General features: G+C 39.1%; 1 protein-coding gene across 2 annotated transcripts in view; it reads right to left on the bottom strand.

Annotated features, from left to right (window-relative positions):
* Window positions 1–21,439, bottom strand: part of ARHGAP42 (Rho GTPase activating protein 42) — a 312,202-nt gene that overhangs the window by 21,630 nt on the left and 269,133 nt on the right. The window contains exons 18-24 of one of the 2 annotated variants that reach the window (XM_082339913.1): window positions 18,559–18,718; window positions 17,200–17,344; window positions 15,558–15,938; window positions 15,023–15,179; window positions 12,923–12,985; window positions 3,078–3,157; window positions 571–2,719 (exon numbers count right to left, since the gene is read on the bottom strand). In XM_082339913.1, the coding sequence (XP_082196039.1) occupies window positions 2,631–2,719; window positions 3,078–3,157; window positions 12,923–12,985; window positions 15,023–15,179; window positions 15,558–15,938; window positions 17,200–17,344; window positions 18,559–18,718 (1,075 nt within the window). In that variant the 3' untranslated portion in view covers window positions 571–2,630. Of the gene's footprint in view, window positions 1–570; window positions 2,720–3,077; window positions 3,158–12,922; window positions 12,986–15,022; window positions 15,180–15,557; window positions 15,939–17,199; window positions 17,345–18,558; window positions 18,719–21,439 lie in introns of those variants that run through there. The other variant, XM_082339914.1, reaches the window with a different exon arrangement.

The following is a 21,439-nucleotide window of genomic DNA, read 5'->3' as shown; positions in this document are numbered from 1 at the left end:
TAAAACTTCAAACAAAAGCACAATTTGAACAAGCATTTTTGTAGCTTGTTTCAAAAAAGGGACCATATCAAGTACTGCCACAATATATGCCTCATGATGAGAAAGGAGAGGGGCCTCATGCCCATGTCTTTAACAGCAAATGCTTTAATTCCTCACTAAGCATCTGTGGAATTAGCTCACAGACAACTCAGAGGCAGGAACACTCTGGCCTGTGTTAAAATAAAATGAAGGTTGAGATTTCTCTATGCAGCAGCAAGTGAAGTAGGACTCTGAATCACTTTTTGGAGTCAAGTTGGTCTTTTTGAAAGAAAAATCAATTTGCCTTAAGAGGCTCTAATTTAGTAGGATGCCAGATGCTTGCAAGGGTGCTTTAACTGAGGGTGTTGTAGACTAAGGGACTGGTCCACTAGAGAGATCACCTCTGTTCCAGCAGAGGGTAGTCAGGGTGTCAGCAATGCAATTACTATTACTAAGGGCCACCAAGGATCCAGAGACAAACAAGCTCTAGCAACACAAAATTATAGTGTAAAAAATCAACACTAGCAGGTAAAAAAAAAGGAGACAAATGTATCAGATTTTTTCATTATATTACTAATTTTTACAACATTAAATATTTTTCATTCCTTTATTTCAATGCACTGATATTTCTTTCTGGTTGTGATTCTGCCTACTATTATTCTCTTTACCTTTAAATCCTAATCCATTATTCCATTTTTAATTTTAAAAGTGTAAATGCTCCAAGGCATAGTTGTATATGTGTGTGTGTATAATTTAACCTATTGACTCTAGAAACATTAATTTAAAGTAGAAGAGATTGAGATTACAGATCATAATATCACGTAAAAAGAACTGTCTACAGTCAATACCTGAGTGTCTGTACAGTGAAGAACTCTGAAGTAAGAAGTAAAATACTGTGGCCAAGGGGGCCAGTGCTGTGGCAGTTGATGGCAGGGAACCAGCTTTTTGGAATCTTGAGAAGAAAGGCTCTTTGCCGTATGCAGATATGTATAGAAATAATGTGAGGGTTATTAAAATAGAAATAATAGAAATAATGATTGATGAATGATCAGATGTTGATGGTAAATATAAATGGATAGTAAACACCTATTTCTATGCTCTATAAATTCAGTGAAATTCCTAATAAAGGCTGTAAATTGAAAGGCATAACAGAAAATTATGTATGACTTTATTCCTGCTAAAGATGATGAAACAATTACGATCTCTGGCTCAAAATAATTTAAGAATCTTGTACCTTTATGTTTAGATTATGTTTCAACTAAGCGTAGACTTTAGAAGGCATAGTGTCCCTACCACTGTCTTAAAACAGCATCTTTATCATTTGTAGGACAATTTCTCAAAAGCCAAAATTAGATATCAATAAAATACTTTGACACTTTACAGAGTTACAAGTAGAATTTAAGTTGTATGCCTGTGTACTGCACTTTTACATTGTTTTCCTATTACTGTAATTATACATTTGTGATACCCCTATAATGCTACTAGCAGAGGATATGTGCATATGATTTATCAGTATTTATATGTTAATGGAATAAAATTTCATAAAATCTCAAAGTTATAAAGATAGTTTGACACATCCTCTAAACCAGGGGTCAGCAAACCATGACCCATGAGTCAAATTTGGCCTGTCACCTGTTTGCGTATGGCCCATCAGCTAAAACATTTCTATTTTTAAATGGAATTTTAAAAGTCAAAGAAGCTTAATATTTCATGACACGTGATAATCATGATTTTCAAATTTCAGTGTCCTGAAAGAAAGCGGTATTGGTACACAGCCACAGCCATTTACATGTTGTCTACGGCTGCTTTCTGCTACAATGGCAGAGTGGAGTAGTGTGATGGAGACCACACGACCTGTTAAGCCCAAAATATTTATTATCAGGCCCTTACGGAAATAGTTTGCTGAATCCTGCTCTAAGCCCAGAGAAGGCATCTGGAATGCTGGATAGAATGTTTACAGTGGAATCAGTGTATGACATATTTGGTTTCATTTACAGACATCATATACATTACTCATTACTGCTTTTGAATATTATCATCTACTTGGTAAACAAATAAAAATAAACCTATGTTAAAAAAACTCCTTATTTCCTTGAAATGTTTAGGACCAGCAAAACAATCATATATAAAAGTAGTATATTTTTAAGAAAAAATAATAAATGAACAATTTAAATTACATTTTTTAGTAATGATTTCAAAGTTTCTCAGAGAACACCAGACAGTAAAGGGCAGATCTCAAAAGTCTTATAGCAGATTTCTGGTTTCCAAATTTCTGGGATATAGTACTTAACACAGTATTTGAGATTCTATAATTATTATGAAAGAGACATTGTGGAGAGTTACTTTTCCAAAAAAAAAAGGGGGGTGGGGAGGGGAGGATAAGCTATTTTAAAATATGAAACGAGCCAAAATTAAAAAGAATGGCAAACAATTTAAACATTTTTTCCCTTTCCATTAATAGGGAGCTACCTAGTCTGCTGGTGTAAAACTTGGTAGAAATTGACTGTTTTCATTTTAACAGGCTGATCCCCATATCTGTGTCAGATAAAATCATAGCACTTATTATTTGTTACCATGGATACCATGAAGATACTGCCATCCACTAAAAAGTATTAGAGGAAGACAACATAATTTTCTGGGACGAGTCCTGTTTTGCCTTCATAAGTTGCCTTCAACCATCCTGGTTCCACTGATGGGTACACTGGCAAAAATTAAAATACATAAAGAAATATCACTCAGTCAACATTAGCTTCAAATAATTCTATACACAAATGGGTAAAAATCCACATCAGATTGTATGCATATACTCAAGCTGTCAAAACAGTGTCACAGCACCTGTAAAGCTGGAAATGCCTTTTGCATTTATATAATCAATCACTCTCTCTCTGACACAGGGGAGGAAACTGGGGTCTAGAGGGATTTGATGTGTTCACTTGTACAGGTATGAGGCTGGACTTGATTCTGAGTTTCCTGGCTTCTACTTTAGACTTTTATCGCTACACTACTCCTTCCTCCTCCCCATGATGATAAACTTAAGCAAAGGGAATGGGTGTACTTACCATTAGAAAATATCGCTCCCTGTGGGAAGGAAAGCTCATGGCTGTGCTCTGCTTTACAGGAGTACATAGCTTTGGCTTGGCTGAAAGAGCAAAAGACAATTTGTGAAAACCACAACGCTCAACTATATTTATACTTAAAACTATTCTTAAAAAAAGATACTGGTTTTAGTTATAAGTGAAGCATGATATACATAATGTGCACACGTAAGTGTGCATAAGTGCATTTCACAAAGTGAACACATTTGTGTAACCAGAGAACACTGACAGCACAACCCAAAGCCTTTCTTGTGCTTCCAGGCAATGCCCCCAAGGGTAATCACCTGACTTATAACAAACAAAATAAGCTGGTTTTGAAGAACACTATTATTTGTTAGTATTCTGCTAAATAGGCTATTTTTCAGCTCTATAGAGGTTCTTAGGTACCTTAAAGCCCTATATATTTATTTGCCACTTTAATTTCAGACTATCAGAGGTGAGATCCATAAATTAAAAGGTCTACAGGGTATGGTAAATAAACTAAGTGGGCATGAAATAAGAAAAACAATAGGATAAGTTGATGATAAATGGCAACCAACAACAGCCTCACTGTCAGGGAGACATGGGAACATGTCTTTGTAAATCAGAGTATACCCATCTCTTAAAAAGGGAAGCCAGCACTCAGCTCTGACCATCTGTTCTCATATGGGAGTTCAGGCTCCAAGTAGCCAGATACTCTGGTTTTTTTAAGGGAAGCCAGAATTTCAGAGTTTTATATGAGAGCTGTTTCAAACCATCGGAGCCAACATTAAAAAAGTCATCATCTGAGGAGGCTGATCAAGTCACCAATGAAGTCGCCTTTACTCTGCAACATCCAATGACCTGACTCCACCTACTTCTCACCATCTCTACCACAACCAGAGTCCAAGCCAAGATCATTTCTGGCATAGCTTGCTGAACGGCTTCCTAACTTCCTAAATCCTCTGGGCTTCCTCTTCTGTCCCCTTGCAATCCATTCTATACAGAGCAGCCAGAGGGTAGTTTGAAAGATTTTGATGATCACATGATGATCACATGATTTCCCTGAAAATAACCCTGAACTGGTTCCCAACTCTGCCCTCCATACTATATACATTCTGGCACCTGCCATAATTTCCTACATCTTTTGTACCTGCCTCTACTCACCTACTATACGTCAGTCACACCGGCCCTCTTTCTCCTCCCAAAACATGCCAAACCCATCCCCACCTCAGGGCTGGCTGGGCCTCGCTCTGAGATATTTTCTTGATCTTCACTCGGCTATGGCCCTCTAGCTTATCTTAAATTTCTTGAGTTTCACTGAAGGCCAGGTCTTTCCTGACCACACACTGTAAAATAGCTGCCCAGGCAACTCTCATATTCTCCAGTTTAAAGTCTGCATGGTATTCTGGTGCCATTGTTGATATTTCTGTTGTCTTCTCCCCCAGTTAGAATGTAACCTCTGTGAACAATGCCTGATGCTTAATAGTAACTCAGTAAATATTTGCTGAATTAATGAGTTAAACAAAAAGGGAAGATGCTCTGGACTCTTTTTCTACATGGTAAGTCCTCTTAAAGATTCAAGGCATCTTGTCTTTCCTCCCTGAGGGCCCAATCAATACTTCATCTGCAAAGAAGCATCAGCAGTATTTGCCATCTGAGGCCCTCAAAGTAACAGTGTTACATTATGATTACATTTCTCTATTGGAGCTAGACCCTGGGTCTTATCTCTAAACTTCCAGAACGAGGCTAGGTCACTTCAACTTAAAGTTCCCAAGTGGCTACCTGAAGATGGGAAAGCTTACAGAGGAAAACTATGGCCCTGCCCCCAGAGTCTATTTCACATGAGGTGAGTCTCAGGCTGTACTTTCGGAACTTTGCTAGGAGACTGCGGTAGGCACACAACACCACTTCCCAATGAAACATGGTCTAAGGAAAAATTGATGAAGTGGAGGCACCCAGAGAAGGACAAGATTTCACACTAAAGAACAGCCATGTGTTCACATGTGCGTGTGAACGTGTGCACATGGGTGTGTTGGTTGACATGGGTTGGGGGTGCGGGGAGAGGATGCTACCAAGTTATGAAGACTTCTGAGAATCAGACTATGGTGATCTTATATAGAAATGATACTAGTTTTTCCTATAAATTTTCTAGTCAAGTATAGACATTTGATCTGATATAATGTGATCAGATATCTGATATAATTGAGGGTTGCAGAGCCTTTTCTCTAAATATATGTAAAGATTTTTTAAAAAGTCAAATTTTCTAGCAGCAGTGATTTCCACCAATAATTACTGTCTTATTACTTTGAATCATTAAGATAAATTAAGACATGCATAAGGAAACAAATTCCAGAGTTATAGAAATGATTAAGATATAATAATCCTTACAATGACATAATTTTTCATACACTTTAAAATGCAACCAAATTATTTATATTAATATTTCAGACATGAGTGTTCTCCTTATAGATTTTTATGTGATTGGATGGTGAGGGAACGCATGCAGAATCATTACATTGCTAAATAAATGGATACTGTTAAATGTGTCAAAATATACAGCACAAAATAATATCTGTCATGACTTTTCAGTTATCTATGCATGTGACTAGACAGGTATAATTTTCTTCTGCTGAGCTCTGTAACTACAGGTGTTAACTCAGCAGAGAGCTTTGATGATTTAATGTAGAATTCTGTGTCAGTGAAGTTTTCTTTCCAGGTGCTAATGCTTCTTCTTTTACTGCCTTGGTGTATTGAAGAAGATGTGAAAATAACACTGTCACCTATTGAGTCTCTGTTCACAAGATTCTAATATCCTTTGAAAAGGATTTTGAGAATCCTGCTTCCTATCGCATTGGAAAGTAAGGTAATGATGCTTGCTGTCCTGAAAGCCATTTCTTCTCTTATCATTTGGAAGATGATCTGTTCACAAGCCCTATTCCTAATTCTAAACACTGTCTAATGCTGATGAGTAGACTTAAAGGTTTGACAGGGTCAGTGTGCAAAATTCTCAATACTCATCTTAATGATAAGCAAAATAAAAAATTCACCAAATCAAAATTGATATAATGTTTTCTGAAGGGCCACTTAACAATGTTAAACACACATACATACTCACTCTCTCTCACACACATTTTTTGTATGCTGAGAATTTCTCTTCTGAAGGGGGTAGGAATGCACGTCTGAGGGGAGTAGGAAGATATAGTCTAAAAGGTGCCAAAGCAGTAACATACAGAAAAACTAAAAACAAATCACCACAATCTAATTATTCATCAGTAGAGGATTTAATAAACAAAATACACCAAATCCAATGAATTATTATTAGGTAGCTATTATGAATAATGCTATAGAAGAAAACATGACACGAAACAGTGTCAGCATGCAAGGCAAAAATTTTACAGAAAAATTAGTCATTGGCAAGACCTCCAAACTGCCTATGACAATTCACAGTAAACACTTATAGGTAATGCAATAAACGCACATTTGCTTCTTAGTCATTGGTTGGAGATTTCTTAAAATTAGTTATATTACTCTTTACTTAGGTTTTTGCCAACAAATATGAGCTGTTTCTGGCTTGGATGTCTGAGTATTGGATTTCTCAATGCTAAAAATCTCTTACAGGAGCTTGTAGAGTTAAAGTTGCTTGTGTCAAAGACAAGAATATTGCAACTCCATTAAAAAAGTGGAGTGAAAAACTGAATAACAAGTCTTTTTAGGTTAAAATGTGTATTTTATCTATTTGCCCAACAATTCTGTTGAGCATGTACTTTCTTGGGCACCATGGTGGGAACAATACCATGAACACCACCTTCATGGGTCCTTTTCTGTGTTTATCACAGAGGAGCGGATCTCATGGTGCGGTCAAGGGAAATCTGGAAGGAGGGGTAGGTGGGACCCTGAGAGGCACTACTATGACAGCTAATGGAATGTGTATGAGAATCCATTTATTTCCTATTATGCCAGATATTAAGGAGATCTGCAAAAATGTAAAATAATGCCAGTTCCTGAGCTCCTGGCAGTGACCATCATTAAGGGATAGAAGTTGACTGCAGCATGGCAGGTGTATGGCAACAGCAGAGGAGGGGGCTTCTGTGTGGCCTAGCTTAGGGGAAGATAAGAAACAACTCCTATTGTCTTAAACACATTAGAAATATGGTCTTTGGAAGAGGGAAGAGATGGGAAGGTGAGACCCTGTTATGACTTGGGGGTAGGCACATAAACTGTCTGACTTGGTTTTACAGAAAAGGGTGACCCCCCCCCCCATATGCTGGGGGACTTGTGATCATCCAGGGGACTTGAGTCATATAATGAGTTTGGATTCTGAAAGGAAACCTACATATTTCCTTGGTCCATCTTCTTTATGTAGAAATGAAGGCCAAGAGAAATGAACATTATGGCAGAGTCAGGCTAAAATCTACATCTCCTGAATGATGATCTAGTGCATATCTGGTGAATCCACTTAAATATCACTTGTAAAGTCTCAAGATAATGTCACTGAAAAATCACTTCTACTATTAATAATTGTTGACTGATAATAAGAGTGAATAATCACACCTGTATCTTGCTATTGTCACCCATTAGTTATGAGCTTACTTTTGTTAAATAAATTCATAAACATTTAAAAATTTTCTGTTTAAATTTCTAATATAATACATATTAATAGATATAACCCACATAAACAAAAGCTCTTTGGAGATCCTCAATAATTTTTTTAGTTGTATAAGTTGTTTGAGAACCACTGTCAACGGGTAAGATTAGATGGCTGTGCAACAAAATGTGGTTATCTTTAGGTGGCAAAATGAGAGGTGGCTTTTATTCACTTTTTTAGTTTATCAGTGTTCTTTATATTCCCTAAAAAAAGAAAAAAATATTATTTTTAATAACCATGGCTTCCTTTGTCTTTCTTATGTGTGTCACAGTGCTTTATCTTATGTATGTCTTACATGTGTCACTGTGCTCTGAACCAATGACTTAATAGCCTTTTAAAAACTCAAATTCACTAAACGAGAAGACTTTGCTGAGCTTTGTTTTGGTGCTTTGTAATTATAAACAAAATATTGGTTTTAAATTATAATAACAGAAAATTTGATTGTTTATAATGGGCCAGGCACTCAATTCTTAATTAATTCTCTTAATTCTCAATTCAACCTTCAGAAAATATTGGTACAGCTTGCCTAAATTATATTACTTTAAAGTAGATTTCCCCACTGCCCAAGTATAACTCACTGAGACAGAGCTGAAAGCTTTAAGGGTACTGTTTTCCACAGGCCTTTGCAATCGTGAGAGAGCCTAGTGACATTTGGCTCTTGAAAGCATTTTACAGGTTAAGAGAAACAAGTATAAAATAACCAATGTCTGCTTAGGGTCACGCTAAGTGCTATGACATTTTTCTCTATTCCAGTGGTTCTCAAACTTTTTTTTGTACCTAAGAATCACTTGGGGAAGTTGTCAAAAATACATATTCTCCGGGCCTCAGTCTCAGATACTATGGTTTACCGAGTCTGTGGCAAATTCAGGAATATTCATTTTAACAAGTCTGGCAGGTTAAGTTCCCTGGCAGAGGGGCCCCTCCCACTCCACTGAACCTGATTTCTTAAAGATTTCCAGTGATGTCTTAGAGGTTAAAACCAGTGCCCTCCTCTCATGATCTCCTTGACTTTTTGGTGGCTTCTACCACACTGACCTTGCTTTCTCCTCGTGATCATTCCTCCACTTTCTTCTTTGCCTGACCCTTAAATGAAACCATTCCTCAAAGACCAATGCCCAGCCACTTTACCTTTTCCCTCAGTAAGCCCCATCGCTGGGTAAGCGCGCCTTCATCTATGCAGTATAACTGCTGTGCAGAAGTTTCTGGCATCAAACTTCATGCTCTCTCCTGGTTCCAGCTGCACGTTTCTAACTGCCTCTCAATGCTCCTCAGGCTCCTCAAACACTGGGGCCAAAACGTTCCTTGCCCCTCTACATACTCTCATAAACTAAGTTCAGAAGCTAAATTATCAATCACTCTTTCTGATAGTCAGTCTTGAAGACTTGGAACCTTCTTTACCTGTCTCTCATTCCCAGTATCAAAGCAGTTGCTCAATCCTAGTTCTAGTCATAAAATTCTCCTTACAGTTTTTCATGCTTTTGTTAATGCCCTAATTAAGGTCTTTTAAATATCACCAGTTCCACCTTAAATGGTTCTCTTCCCTTCAACAACCTCCTTGAAAAGCCACTTGAATGATCTGATCAAGTGCATCACTGATTAGATCACCTCTTTGCTCAATGACTCTCAGAGCCTGCAGTGAATCCAGAGGTGTCATTTTTCTGTTGCTCAAGACTATCCACTAAAATCTCCCAACTGGTCTCCTTCCCAAATGTGGCTAGTCTCTCTACCACCCACTACCAGTTCTATCATTCTTTAAGGTCCAAGTCAAGAGTATCCTAAGTTCCCTAGAAGGAAAGCAAAATAGGCATTGTAGGAGGTTAGTAAGGGAAATACCCTCAACTTCTGTTGTTTAGTTGTATTTAATGGTACAAAAGGATTTCAAATGACTGTTAAGAGTTAATGTTCAAATACCAAACACATATTAATTAGAGGCTTGATGATCTTAAGCAAGCACTCTCAATAATAATAATTATAACAATATTAGTTATTATTGTAGAGACCGTCTATGGAGAATTTACCATGTACTTCAAATACATCACTTTGTATACCGACAACAATTTGTCAGAAACAGAATTGTGACCTTCATTTTATAGATAAAGAAAATGGATTTCCCAGAATTCAGACCAAGATGGCAGAGTAAGAGAACATGGACCTCACCTCTACCCATGAACACATCCAAAATACATCTACATGTGGAACAATTCTCACTGAAAACGAACTGGAAACTGGCAGGAAGACTCCTGTACAGCCAAGGCTGTAAGAAAGATACACACGGAATTGAGTAGGAAGGGAAGAGAAGCATTTGGGTCAGGATCTGTACCCCTGGGAGGGAACTCAGAGGAAAAGAGAGATTAGACAGGCAGAGACCTATCCTGGGAAGTGAGCGATACAAGCCCCAGGTTGGGTGCCCCAGTCCTGAGGTCCTATGTGGGGGAGAAAAGTGCCCTTGGCTGGTTGGAGGACCAGTGGTACCAACAGGAGGGCTGTGGGAAGCCTGGATTCCTCTTGGGAAGAGCACATGCACACTGGCTTTTCCCCCGGCAGGGCGGAGAGAGGTCGATCCTAGCAGTTGCTGGGTTTCTGGCAGCTGCCTCACCACATGCACCCCAGCTCAAGCCCAGCCAATGCTCCAGCCCCACAGACTCCACATCACAGCGCAGCACTGGACCTGGGACAGCCAGGACTAGGGAGAAGACTTGACTGTGGGATGCAGAGGTGACCCGGTGCTGGGGCAGAGCCTGGGTGGGGCAGCGGCAGCCACTGGTGGCACTTACTCAAGCAGTGCATCAGAAGCGACCCAGATCTCTGACGGTGACCACTCCACACTCTGTGTGTGTGTGGTGGCCCCCCATACACACAGAGAGTCCGTGCGTGTCCTGCCTGCCTTGCGGAACATTTCTATGACACGGTGGGGGCAGCAGAGGTCGGGGCAGTGATTGGCTGTGAGGGATGAAGGTGACTTGCACCAGAGGCTGTGTCTGAGCAGAGCCATGGGCACCTGCACAGGCAGTGCATCGGATCTCTGTCTGCAGCTGACATGAGCTGAGAGCCTGCATGGGCCCCACCTGCTTTAGCACTTCCCCCTCTGGGGCAAGGGTCCTGGTGCAGGGAGAGGGAAAAACACACACTTAAAGGGAACAGAGCCAGTTCAGGCCATACCTTCAGGGCTTCTGCTCCAGCAACGTGGGATCAGACCCTGTCCCCGGTAGGACAGTGACAGTCGCTAAGCAGAGGCAAAGCCATGCCTCACGTCCTGTGCAGGCTCTGGTCTCTCCAGCACCAGCCACACCCCCTACCAAGGTGACAGCTGTCTGCACACCCTGAGAAAAGATGTGACTTGCATCTACATCAAATCCAGCTCTTTCACCAAAGGCACTGGGCAAACACAGTCTGTATGGGGATACTCCCACATAAGATCACCCCTTGAAGACCGCAACAGGTAACTGTTTTACCTAAATTGATAAAGCCTGACAAAGTTAAGCAAAATAAAAGGGCAGGTGAAAAGTTACGACACTGCCCACAAGTGCTGCGCACTGACTGACAGAGAAGACTTAACCTTCAATGTATCATTGAGTGAGCTCTAAGTTTATGCCGACAACTATTAGAAGTGGATTTAGAGTATTTGGAATGTAAAAGCATATTGTAAATGCATAGGTTGATTGTTGAACATCTGAGTAAGCTTATTGTATAACAGAGTAATTAATTTACTGTCATATACTGATTTACTTCATTAATATCTTGCTGTCTTAAAGCTCTTAAAAGATTATCTCTGATTCCAGTACTTGAGTTTTTAAGATTGTTTAGAGCTTCCTAATAAAAGGGCTCCATCTAGTGGAGCAATTCAATCATTTGGCAAGACAGACAGAAGTAGCAAGGTTAAATCCCTTACACTAAGGCCTACCAGTAGTGACAGTTTCAGAGAGATCATGTTTGCTCTGACATATACAGTGCTTAGTTTTCACCATGCCTTGATAAAAAGGAAGAAGGTGAAGATGCTACAGACAGAGGTAAGGTACATGCAAGTACGCTGGGATTTGCTATATAAATGCAAGGCATTGACCATCGTCCTAGTAAGATACCAAAGCGGCTCTACTCTGTGGAGTTAAAAACACTAACACAGGAGCACCCTCGCTAAGCTCTGGAAAGAAACAGAGCTTGAAGGTTACTGTTATCCCTAGTAACTAGGACAAAGCCCAATATTGTGCAGGTGCTTAAAAAATGTTTGCTGAAAAAGTTCACATACTTTTATATGGTTAATAAAAATTCTATGGTTGAATAACTTCTAAAAGAACTACACAGTAATACTTCAATTCTATGTGATTCCTTTCCTTCACAGCCTCAATTAGCTGGATATGGGAAGCTCAAAATTTCCTCAGTACATCCGCAAAAAAAAAAAAATCAAGGTTTGTCCTTCAAGTGTTCTCATTTATATTCTCTTTCAACAAGCATTCACTGAATACTTCCAACCTGTACCAGTTGCTGATGGTAAAAAAAAAAAGAAAAAGAAAAAGAAAAAAATCACTAATAGCAAAATACTAAGAAATTCCATTAGTTTAGACATATTCAAAATTAAAACCCAAAGTCCACTGCAGATGAGAAGAATCAATTTGGACCGAGAGAAGAGGAAGCAGGTACCTTAGAAGCAAGCACATGAAGAGCAGCAAGATACAACAATTCATGTCCTTTTAACAATGGACAAGGAAGGTAAAATCTGGAAACCCTGAATGAAGTACTGCACTCAAACAGCAGAGCCGCCTGGGGCAATCAGCTCTACAGCACCATAGTGGCCATTAAGAATAAGCACAGTCTTTAATGCATGTTCATGAAGCTTCTTCCAGAAAAAAAGTTCTATTAACTTTTACAAGTCAAAAATACACATTTGAAAAATTTCCACAAACTAACTGTTATCAAAGGAGTCTTTGGTATGCAAAGGGTTATGGCAACTTGTGTCTTTCAGAAAACCTCTTTGTTTAGAACCCTTCCTTTGTGAAGGTTTTAGGGAACAAGGCACGGCTGTAACATTTTGACATGCTAAATGCTGTATACGGTCATGACCACTTCCCTGTGAAGAGAAGGCAGAGGTGGATTTGACCATCTGCAGACCTGAGGGGCAGAGCTGTCAAAGATGACCTGCCATGTCAACACAAGGCAAAAATGTCACCACTATTTTATGTTTTTTACTTGAAGAGTTTTGAGAACTTACCGCCCAGAAGAAACTGACTTAAGTGAACCAACGTTTTCAAACAGTTGGGCCTTTGCTGCCACGCTGAAAAATAATTTTAAAATACAAGTTTCATTAAAATCCATTAGAAAATCATGCAGCTCAAAGCGAAATTCAGGGTTATCAGTTAACCCAAACAGAAAAATTAGTTAACATTTGTCCCCAAAATTTGACCTGAATTTTAATTGTTTTAAGCTTTAATGTAGAAGAAATTTTTAGATCTAGTCTCTAGCTCACCGAGTACCAGACAGTAATAAACCTATAGCTTCTTCCTCTGGGGATCTTACTGTCTGCATTTTTTGTACCTGAGAAAACCCTGGGAGCAGGAAAAAAGGAACACTTTTTTATTGACTCCCGTGGAGCCTCAAGGGAAGAGTCACATCAACAAGACAAAAGAACTGTTTTGTGTTCTGATAGCTAAGACAAAACTAATTCTAAAATTGTTTCACGTATTTTTAAAATATTTGAACACAGTTCCTATAAAGTGAAAAGAGACAACTCTGAAAATATGACCAATAAATAAATTTGTTTCAAAACATGATGAGGGAAAGGCATCTATTTGAAAAGTGAGACTATTGGGTAGAGAGTGAAAAGAATTAAAACTAAGGTACCCTAGATAATTAGAAAAATTCCTATATTTACTAGAAGAGAATATAAAATTCTTTGAATGATTTTTTAAACTAGATATTTAAAAATTATCTTATTTCTTTAAATGACAAACTTTTTTCCCAGAGCTGAGCCATTTGACAATCTGAAGGATCATTTTACACCTAATACAGAACATAGTCTCTACATTTTAATTTCTACTTTATCAGTAAAAATCACAAAATAGAAACTCTTCTCTTTCCCCCACAAAGGATAGAGTTTATATTCTCCCATCTTCCTTGACATATTTGGCTTAAAATTTAATTTCCCTTAAGGGCTAGAGCTATACACACCAGAACTAGAGCAGACAGAGTTACAAATATATCTGCCTCTATTGTGGTAGCTGGATTTCTGAACATGAGAGATAACATATGTGAAACGCACTCTGAAACCAAAGGTTCTTGTCAAAGAAAGGGATGTACTAATAAATTTAAGATGCTGTTCCTATGGAAACAGTCTTAGTAAAATGCCTTACTGGACTTACAATGAATAATTAAAATGTCAGGAATACCACCATATTAAAAATGGGCATGGCATAAAAGAAATAGCACAGACTCAAGTTGGAGAACCCTGGCTTACAATCCCAGCTCTGCCACTTACCAGCTGAGTGTGTGTGGACCTTAACTTTCCAGTATTAGTTCTAATCATCTCTAAAACAAGATTTATACTACCTACTGCAGAAGGACACTGTGGACCTTAAAAGAAATAACAATATGCAAGGATGCTCTGTAATACCTCATACAGCATTTGGAAAAGCTCAGCAAAAGTCAGGAAAATAAAATGAAAGGGAGAAAAACCTTCCTCTTTGGTTTCTCTTACTTGCTTTTCCAGTTTCTCATTTTCTCCTCTTTGCCCCCTTTCTGTTCTCATCTATACACCCTACCCTCTCGGCCTTTACACCTCTGGGTCATTTCTTTCAATCAGAAGCACTCCCTCTTGCCTTTCATGTTCCCTGTTCTCTCGGAGTTGTTTAAATCAGTGAGTACGCAGGTAGGGGAGACATACGATGGAGAGGAGAGAAAACCAACCCTCACCAGATAGAAAGCAGCTATATTTCTAACAAAGAGAGGGAGGATCAAGGATATGGGCAGTCCCCACAGCTGAGTGGTGGATGTTTAGCTTTTACAGGAAGGCGTCTAGTTTCAAAACCCCAAACTACTATATTATACATCTGTTTTCATGTCTTTAAATTAAGCCATAGCTCTGCTTCTAAGGAAAGTGCCTGAAGAGTCTCCCCATGAGATTTTATATGTATATCCTAAGCGTACTACCTTTCACATCACTTGTAAAAGAGGACAGGGTCCTGCAGAAGTTGATGGCACCCACTCCACAGATGAGCATTTGGCTGTGGGAACCCTAAGGGTTCTTTTGCACACCCTCAGCCCCTGTATACCCCGGGAGGCACAGCAAATAGCAAACAAAGGCTCTCTCACTTACACGGAGCCGGGTCGCTGGTAACCATTGCTGGAGGCAGCGTCTAGCCTTAACTTCCTGCACATTTTGGGAGGCAGGTCTGGGTTTGGCGGGGCTTTGGGCGTCTCTTTGGAGCCTATGGAAGTTAAGCTTTGAATGGATCCACTGTAGCTCTTGTTTCCTAAAGAGAAAGACCAAGAAAACAGGCAAGGTGCTATTAGACAAAATAAGAGCCCTAACACAGTCCATGCGCATAACAAAAGGAGGCATTTTTCTCTGAGCCCAAATGAGAAGGGACAGAATGTTCTTTGAGCACAGCAGCCCATCACTCTGGGAGATCACAGTCTACCGTAATTACAAAGACATCACCTCACAGAGATGGAAAGATCCAGGAAAAATGTCACAGCATACAGGAGTTTTAAAAACCCTAGCTCAGGAACAAAGCAGTTAAGCATTGTCTGTCCCTTCACTATTAATTTTTCCCTCCTTCACCATGCTGAACAATACAGCAGGTGACACAGGGACAATGACATCCTGCACAGGCTCCATGCTGGCTTACCTTCCGCTGCAGAGATGGATCTGAGAGAGGAAGCTGAGGCTCTTTTCAGTCCTGAAAGCCCATAAGGCCCTTTCTTGGCCAGGTCTATGGGTGGGGACACATCCCCTGGGCTAGCGACCGAAGTGACACTCTGGCAATCTGATTCTGCATCTGTTTTGGTTGCATCTTCTCTAGAACTTGACTCAGGACTAGTTGTCCAGAGACCAAGACTTTTCTGTCCATTGGAAGGTGATGGGGATGCAATCCAAGGAATCCCTCCAGATTTCTCCCTGGGAGGGCAGGAAGCGGACTTTGTCGTGCTGTTTTGTTCCGAGGAGTGAGAGGAAAGCGACTCGATGCTCCCCATGGGTGTGCTGTCCGGGCTGCTGCTATAGGAGTCGCCTGAGCAGGGGCAGGGGTGGGAGAGAAAAGAACAGCGGTTCTCTGTTGAAACCGGCACCCCCAAACCCTTCTGTTCTCCAGCGCTCACATGCTCCGTGGCCACCTGACCCCACTGAAGTGATAGGCCTTTACGTGCTATGGAGGACTGTTCCTCAGTTCTGGAGAAATGCTTTACAATACGCATTTGAACTTGGTGAACGCTTTTTTCAATACTATTCAAGGGAGCTTTTATATGTGCCCTGCCCGTATGAAATAATGTTATTTCTTGAAGCATTAGTGGGGTGACTTGAATTCAGACAAAATTTGCTTCTGAAATAGGACTCACAAGTATGAGAAATAAGATTTCTTGATGATATTAAAGAAATCAATGGAAGGGAGAAATGCTGAGACATATGTCTGCCTTCTTTTACTTTTCTGATCTTAGGTGATTCTGAGTTACAATGGTATCTGAGTCCTCCTTCATTCAAAGGCACCATTAACAGTCAGCTGCAAGTTATAAGCTCCTCACAATTTTTAAGGAAAGGATTTTTCTCCTTTTTCTGCTAAGAATGTAGCAACATAAGAAAACTGGCTATTTTAACTGGCTGTATTTTTTAATGTTTCTACAAGTACGGTATAAGAAAAAAATCAGAGAAACTGTAATAAAGTATTCAAATAGTATATCTAAATTAAACACTGATTGTGGGGAAAATTGGGAGTGTGGGGAGAGGGTTGGGAGTCTAAAATAAAATGAAAATGGCCACAGTTTAACACATGCTTTGGGCTCAAGCTGCCACCCACCTTATGGTGGGGCTTGGCTCAGAACAGTAAGTTAGCGATAATGTGTGGTGCAGATTCTCTTTTTATTTCTTTTCTCTCTGTTTCAGACCCTTTGATACCCAAGAGATGATGCTTTAAGAACATAATGTGAAAGGAAGGAAGAAAATGACTGCCTCAGCCAGGCTTTCTCTTGCTTTCTTCTCTACGACTTTGACAACAGGACAAAACCTGCTACGAAGTAGCACCCGATGTACTTAATCACCATTACAGAGAAAAAGGGCATTGTGCAAACTATTTTTTCCCTTTGTAGCAGGAATGAATTTGCTTGTCCAAGGTACCTTCCAACTATACTGACAGAGACTATGTAATGTGGCGGGGCGGGGGGGCAGGTGTTGGGACGACAGCACCAGTAAGAATATCTTCTATTTCTACCTAAGTACTAATAAGGTATGATAAAGCCGAATTAATGAAGAAGGCATCTCCCTGAGGCCAGTACACTTACTATCGGGTTCTGCCAAGCACGGGGTATACCTCCCTCTGGGCTTCCGGGAACCTGTGGAGAGGCAGATTGCACGTGTCCTTCGGGATCCAGATCGAGACTGAGGCTGAGGAAGAGGGATGCTTGGGTCTGGGGCAGTATGAAAAATCTACATAGAAGAAAAATGGACCGAGGTCAGTAAAAAGGTAACATTGACATTTTCATCATAAATTGGCTTTGAGAGCTATTAAATAATCTTAGAACTATACGTTACTTCATCAATTGCATGGCAAGAGATGCTTGATACAAAAAATAAATATCCTAGAGCATTTATAACTTTTCCATTTACACTGAGTCATTTGCTTCCTCTGGGTTTTCTTTTTTATTCTTCCCCATTCCCCAACAGTGAAATTCAGATTTTCCAATAATTTTAAGAAATGTGTCAAATATTAACAAATGTCTATGTCAAGACACACTGATTCTTTTTACTATGATATTCTCTTTCACCTTCATGCTGAACATAACCTGAGGGGAAGAGGCTCATTTTGTACCATTCCCCAGCTGAGCAGCCTCTTGCTTCTCAGGAGAAGGTGCTGGCATGCTGTTGGCCCTGAACTGTCAAGAATAGGACAAGCTGCAGGCAGAGGTCTGAGCACAGCTATAGGATGCAGCCATGCACTCTTGAGTTTTAAGAGCACTTCTTACAGTCTTAGCTAGGTGCCAAGGATATCCTTCTACAGGCACTAGAAAGGAACTGGGGAAGGAGAGAGGTGCTGCCATCCTCTCACAAGGACTAGATCAGACATAAATGGATCACAATGTTTAGACCTTCAATGGCTGAGTTTGCTTAATAATCCAATCAACTTGGCTCTCCCAATTTCTCACTTTTATAGTTATTCTAAGATCTCACTCTTTTAAAGAAAGCCTCCTTAGGGATTGGAATATAGAGAGGGTTTCAAGACTGTTCCCTGATTATTTTCTTTTGTTTTATCTAGAATATTAGCTCTGCTGTATAAGGAGAGTCTAATTCCAAAAAGCTCAAAAAAGTTAAAATAGACTTAACCGCAAAATGATTCTAAAGTATTTTCTGAGTATGAGTAAAAAACTAATTATATAAATACTAAAGAAGAAAATCTTGACAAGTAAATAATGTCAAAAGAAAGGAAATCATTTACTTAGAGGATTTTGAGAAGCACTTAAAAACTGAACAAGAGAAAAAGAAAATCAAAGTCCTCATGAAGAAGTAATTTATACAAAATTTACAAGACTGACACCAAATAGGAATCTGAGATCATAATGTGAGGACCATAGATGATACAAATGCAAAATTTCTTCTTAGAAGCCAGATAACATTTTATACTTCCACATGAGAATTCAGTCTACCTTTTCATAGTGCTCTATCAGAATTTCAACCACAATATTCTGAAATTTAATATTCATCATGGCAGCCACAGTTTCTTCCTGTGCTCTCATTAGAGTCGGACCAAATATGACACCAAGGTTTGAGACAGTCATGAGATTTTGCTGGCTGTGTAGTGACACTCTGCAAATAAGAGGAACAAAATATTTTAAGTTATATGTTTAATAATTATTAAATGTTCTCATCCACTAAACTTATGGCATAAAATATAAACATGCCATTACAGGCTAACTTTCCCAAACAGTCAGGTTCAGCTACTCCCAACTGGCACTAGTGGGTATAGTCTAAAAAGATGTAAAAAGTTAACACTGGCCAAAGTAAAACATAATTACAAAGGTTAATCTATTGAAGGAAAAAATCTTGATTTCCTAAATTGAGTTCAATCACCCTAGAGAGATTATCAGCTGTTTGGTATTTCCTACAGTACTATACTTCTTTTAGAACAGATGGTTAAGAGTAGACTGGTTGTCAGTCATAATGGCCATCATTAAAAAGCCTGCAGATAACAAATGCTGGAGAGGGTGTGGAGAAAAGGGAACCCTCCTACACTGTGGGTGGGAGTGTAAGTTGGTATAGCCACTGTGGAAAACAGTATGGAGGTTCCTCAGAAAACTAAAAATAGAATTACCATATGATCCAGCAACCCCATTCCCGGGCATGTAATCAGACAAAACTATAATTCAAAAAGATACATGCACCCTTATGTTCATAGCAGCACTATTCACAATAGCTGAGACATGGAAACAACCTGAATGTCCACTGACGGATGAATGGATAAACAAGATGTGGTACCTATATACAATGGAATACTACTCAGCCATAAAGAAGAATGAAACAATGCCATTTGAAGCAACATGGATGCAACTAGAAATTACAATACTAAGTGAAGTCAGAAAGAGAAAGAGAAATATCATATGATATCACTTATATGTGGAATCTAAAATATGACACAAATGAACCTATCTATGAAACAGAAACAGAATCATGGACATAGAGAACAGACTGGTGGTTGCCAAGGGGGAGGGGGTTGGGGGAGGGATGGATTGGGAGGTTGGGGTTAGCAGATGTAAGCTTTTATATATAGAATGGATAAACAACAAGGTCTTACTGTATAGCACAGAGAACTATAGTCAATATCCTGTGATAAACCATAATGGAAAAGAAAATATATATAAAAAGAATGTGTGTGTGTGTGTGTGTGTGTGTATATATGTGTATAAAACTGAATAACTGTGTTGTACAGCAGTAATTAACACAACATTGTAAATCAACTATACTACTTCAATAAAAAAAATTTTTTAAAAAAGTAAAGAAAAGGAGTAGACTGGTTGTAATTATATTCGGATTCACTAAACATATATTGAGAACCTACTGCCAGGCATTTTCATAGATAATATTGCACTTAATCCTCCCAGGAAGCCAGTTATTTTCTATGGTACAGATTTTTCAAAAAGAAGCTCCTTAAGTAAAAATGATGTACCTGAGGTTACAGCAAATTAGGAACAGAGATTTTGTTTCAAATTGGGTCTCCTGACTTCAAGTCAAGAGTACCCCTGAGCTCCCCACATAAGATGACTGGTTAGGACATGTTTCCATCCTACTTCCCTTCTATCCATCCACCATCCACCATCCATCCAAAACTTCCCTAATGCCTCCCTAGCGCTGAGCACTGGGCTAGGCAAACAGTAAGACAAGGAGATATGGTAGCATCAGTGCTGGCCTAAAAATGAAAATAAAATGAAAGGGCTCTGATACTACTGACCTTAGAAAAGTAATCCCAGTAAACTCTCAAAAATGACTTTGACTAGTTAACTGATTTAATTTGGAAATTGGATGCATTAATAGGAAACCTCATTTATTTAACCAGTCTCCTAGGTTAACCACTGCCTTTTCTATCTTACTTCCAGCCAGGTTGTTAGAATATAAAGTTCTAGGAAGGAGCACAAGATAATGTTTATATCTGATTGAGTATGCACACTAACTTCATTCTAGAAACAAAAGTAAAATTTTATGAGGAGTCTAGGATTCTGGATTATCCATGTGACTTTTGGCACAGGACAGGAAGAGCTGACTGTCCCACTGACTGAATTTTCCCCTTGTGCCCAAGACAGCACTAGCTAAGAAGGTTCTTGGTTAGTATAAGAATTTCATTCCAAGTTTCCTTTTTATACAACCAAATATTATATTCATTGCTTAATATGTATTAGAGAGTCTACTAAGCCATCTGTAAAGGCAGTGAGCCTGTCTGGATTTAAAGATTGGGTCCTTCCAACTTGGAAGCTGCGTTCAATCAGTCACATTATTTAATACCTCTCTCTAGGCTTCAGTTCCCTCATCTATAAAGTATAAGAATGACAATCCTTAGAGCAGTGTTGAGCGAATTAAATAAAATGAGTTAAATTGAATAAAATATGGTCTTAAAATAATATTCTTCTCTGGAATTAAATTGACTCTAAGCACTTTTGATGTCCTCTAAAATGTAAGAGTTCCTAGTACTATAAGTAACCTAGAATATGACTGAATTAAGCTCACTGGGAATAAATTTAGAAATCATAAAAAACTGGTCTGTTTTGAAAAGGAGAGTTAATGACTATGGTGTTCAGAAGGTGAAATATTTTGATCACCTATTTTCTCTTCATTGCATTTCCCTTCTGCTGAGCTAGTCAGTCAATACAGACCCTTATCATTCCACATTTCAGCCAGTTCTGGAACTCATTCCCTCAACTTGTGTACAAAGCAGATTCCACAGATGTCCTTGTTTTAAAGACAAAGTATTCTCAGAAATACATCAATGATTTATACCATGTCTCAGAGCTAATTAATGGAGATTTGGAATCAGTCATT

Source organism: Balaenoptera borealis (assembly GCF_965194805.1).
Source record: "Balaenoptera borealis genome assembly, chromosome: 11".
Taxonomy (NCBI): domain Eukaryota; kingdom Metazoa; phylum Chordata; class Mammalia; order Artiodactyla; family Balaenopteridae; genus Balaenoptera; species Balaenoptera borealis.
This window is presented reverse-complemented; position numbering and strand designations above follow the sequence as displayed.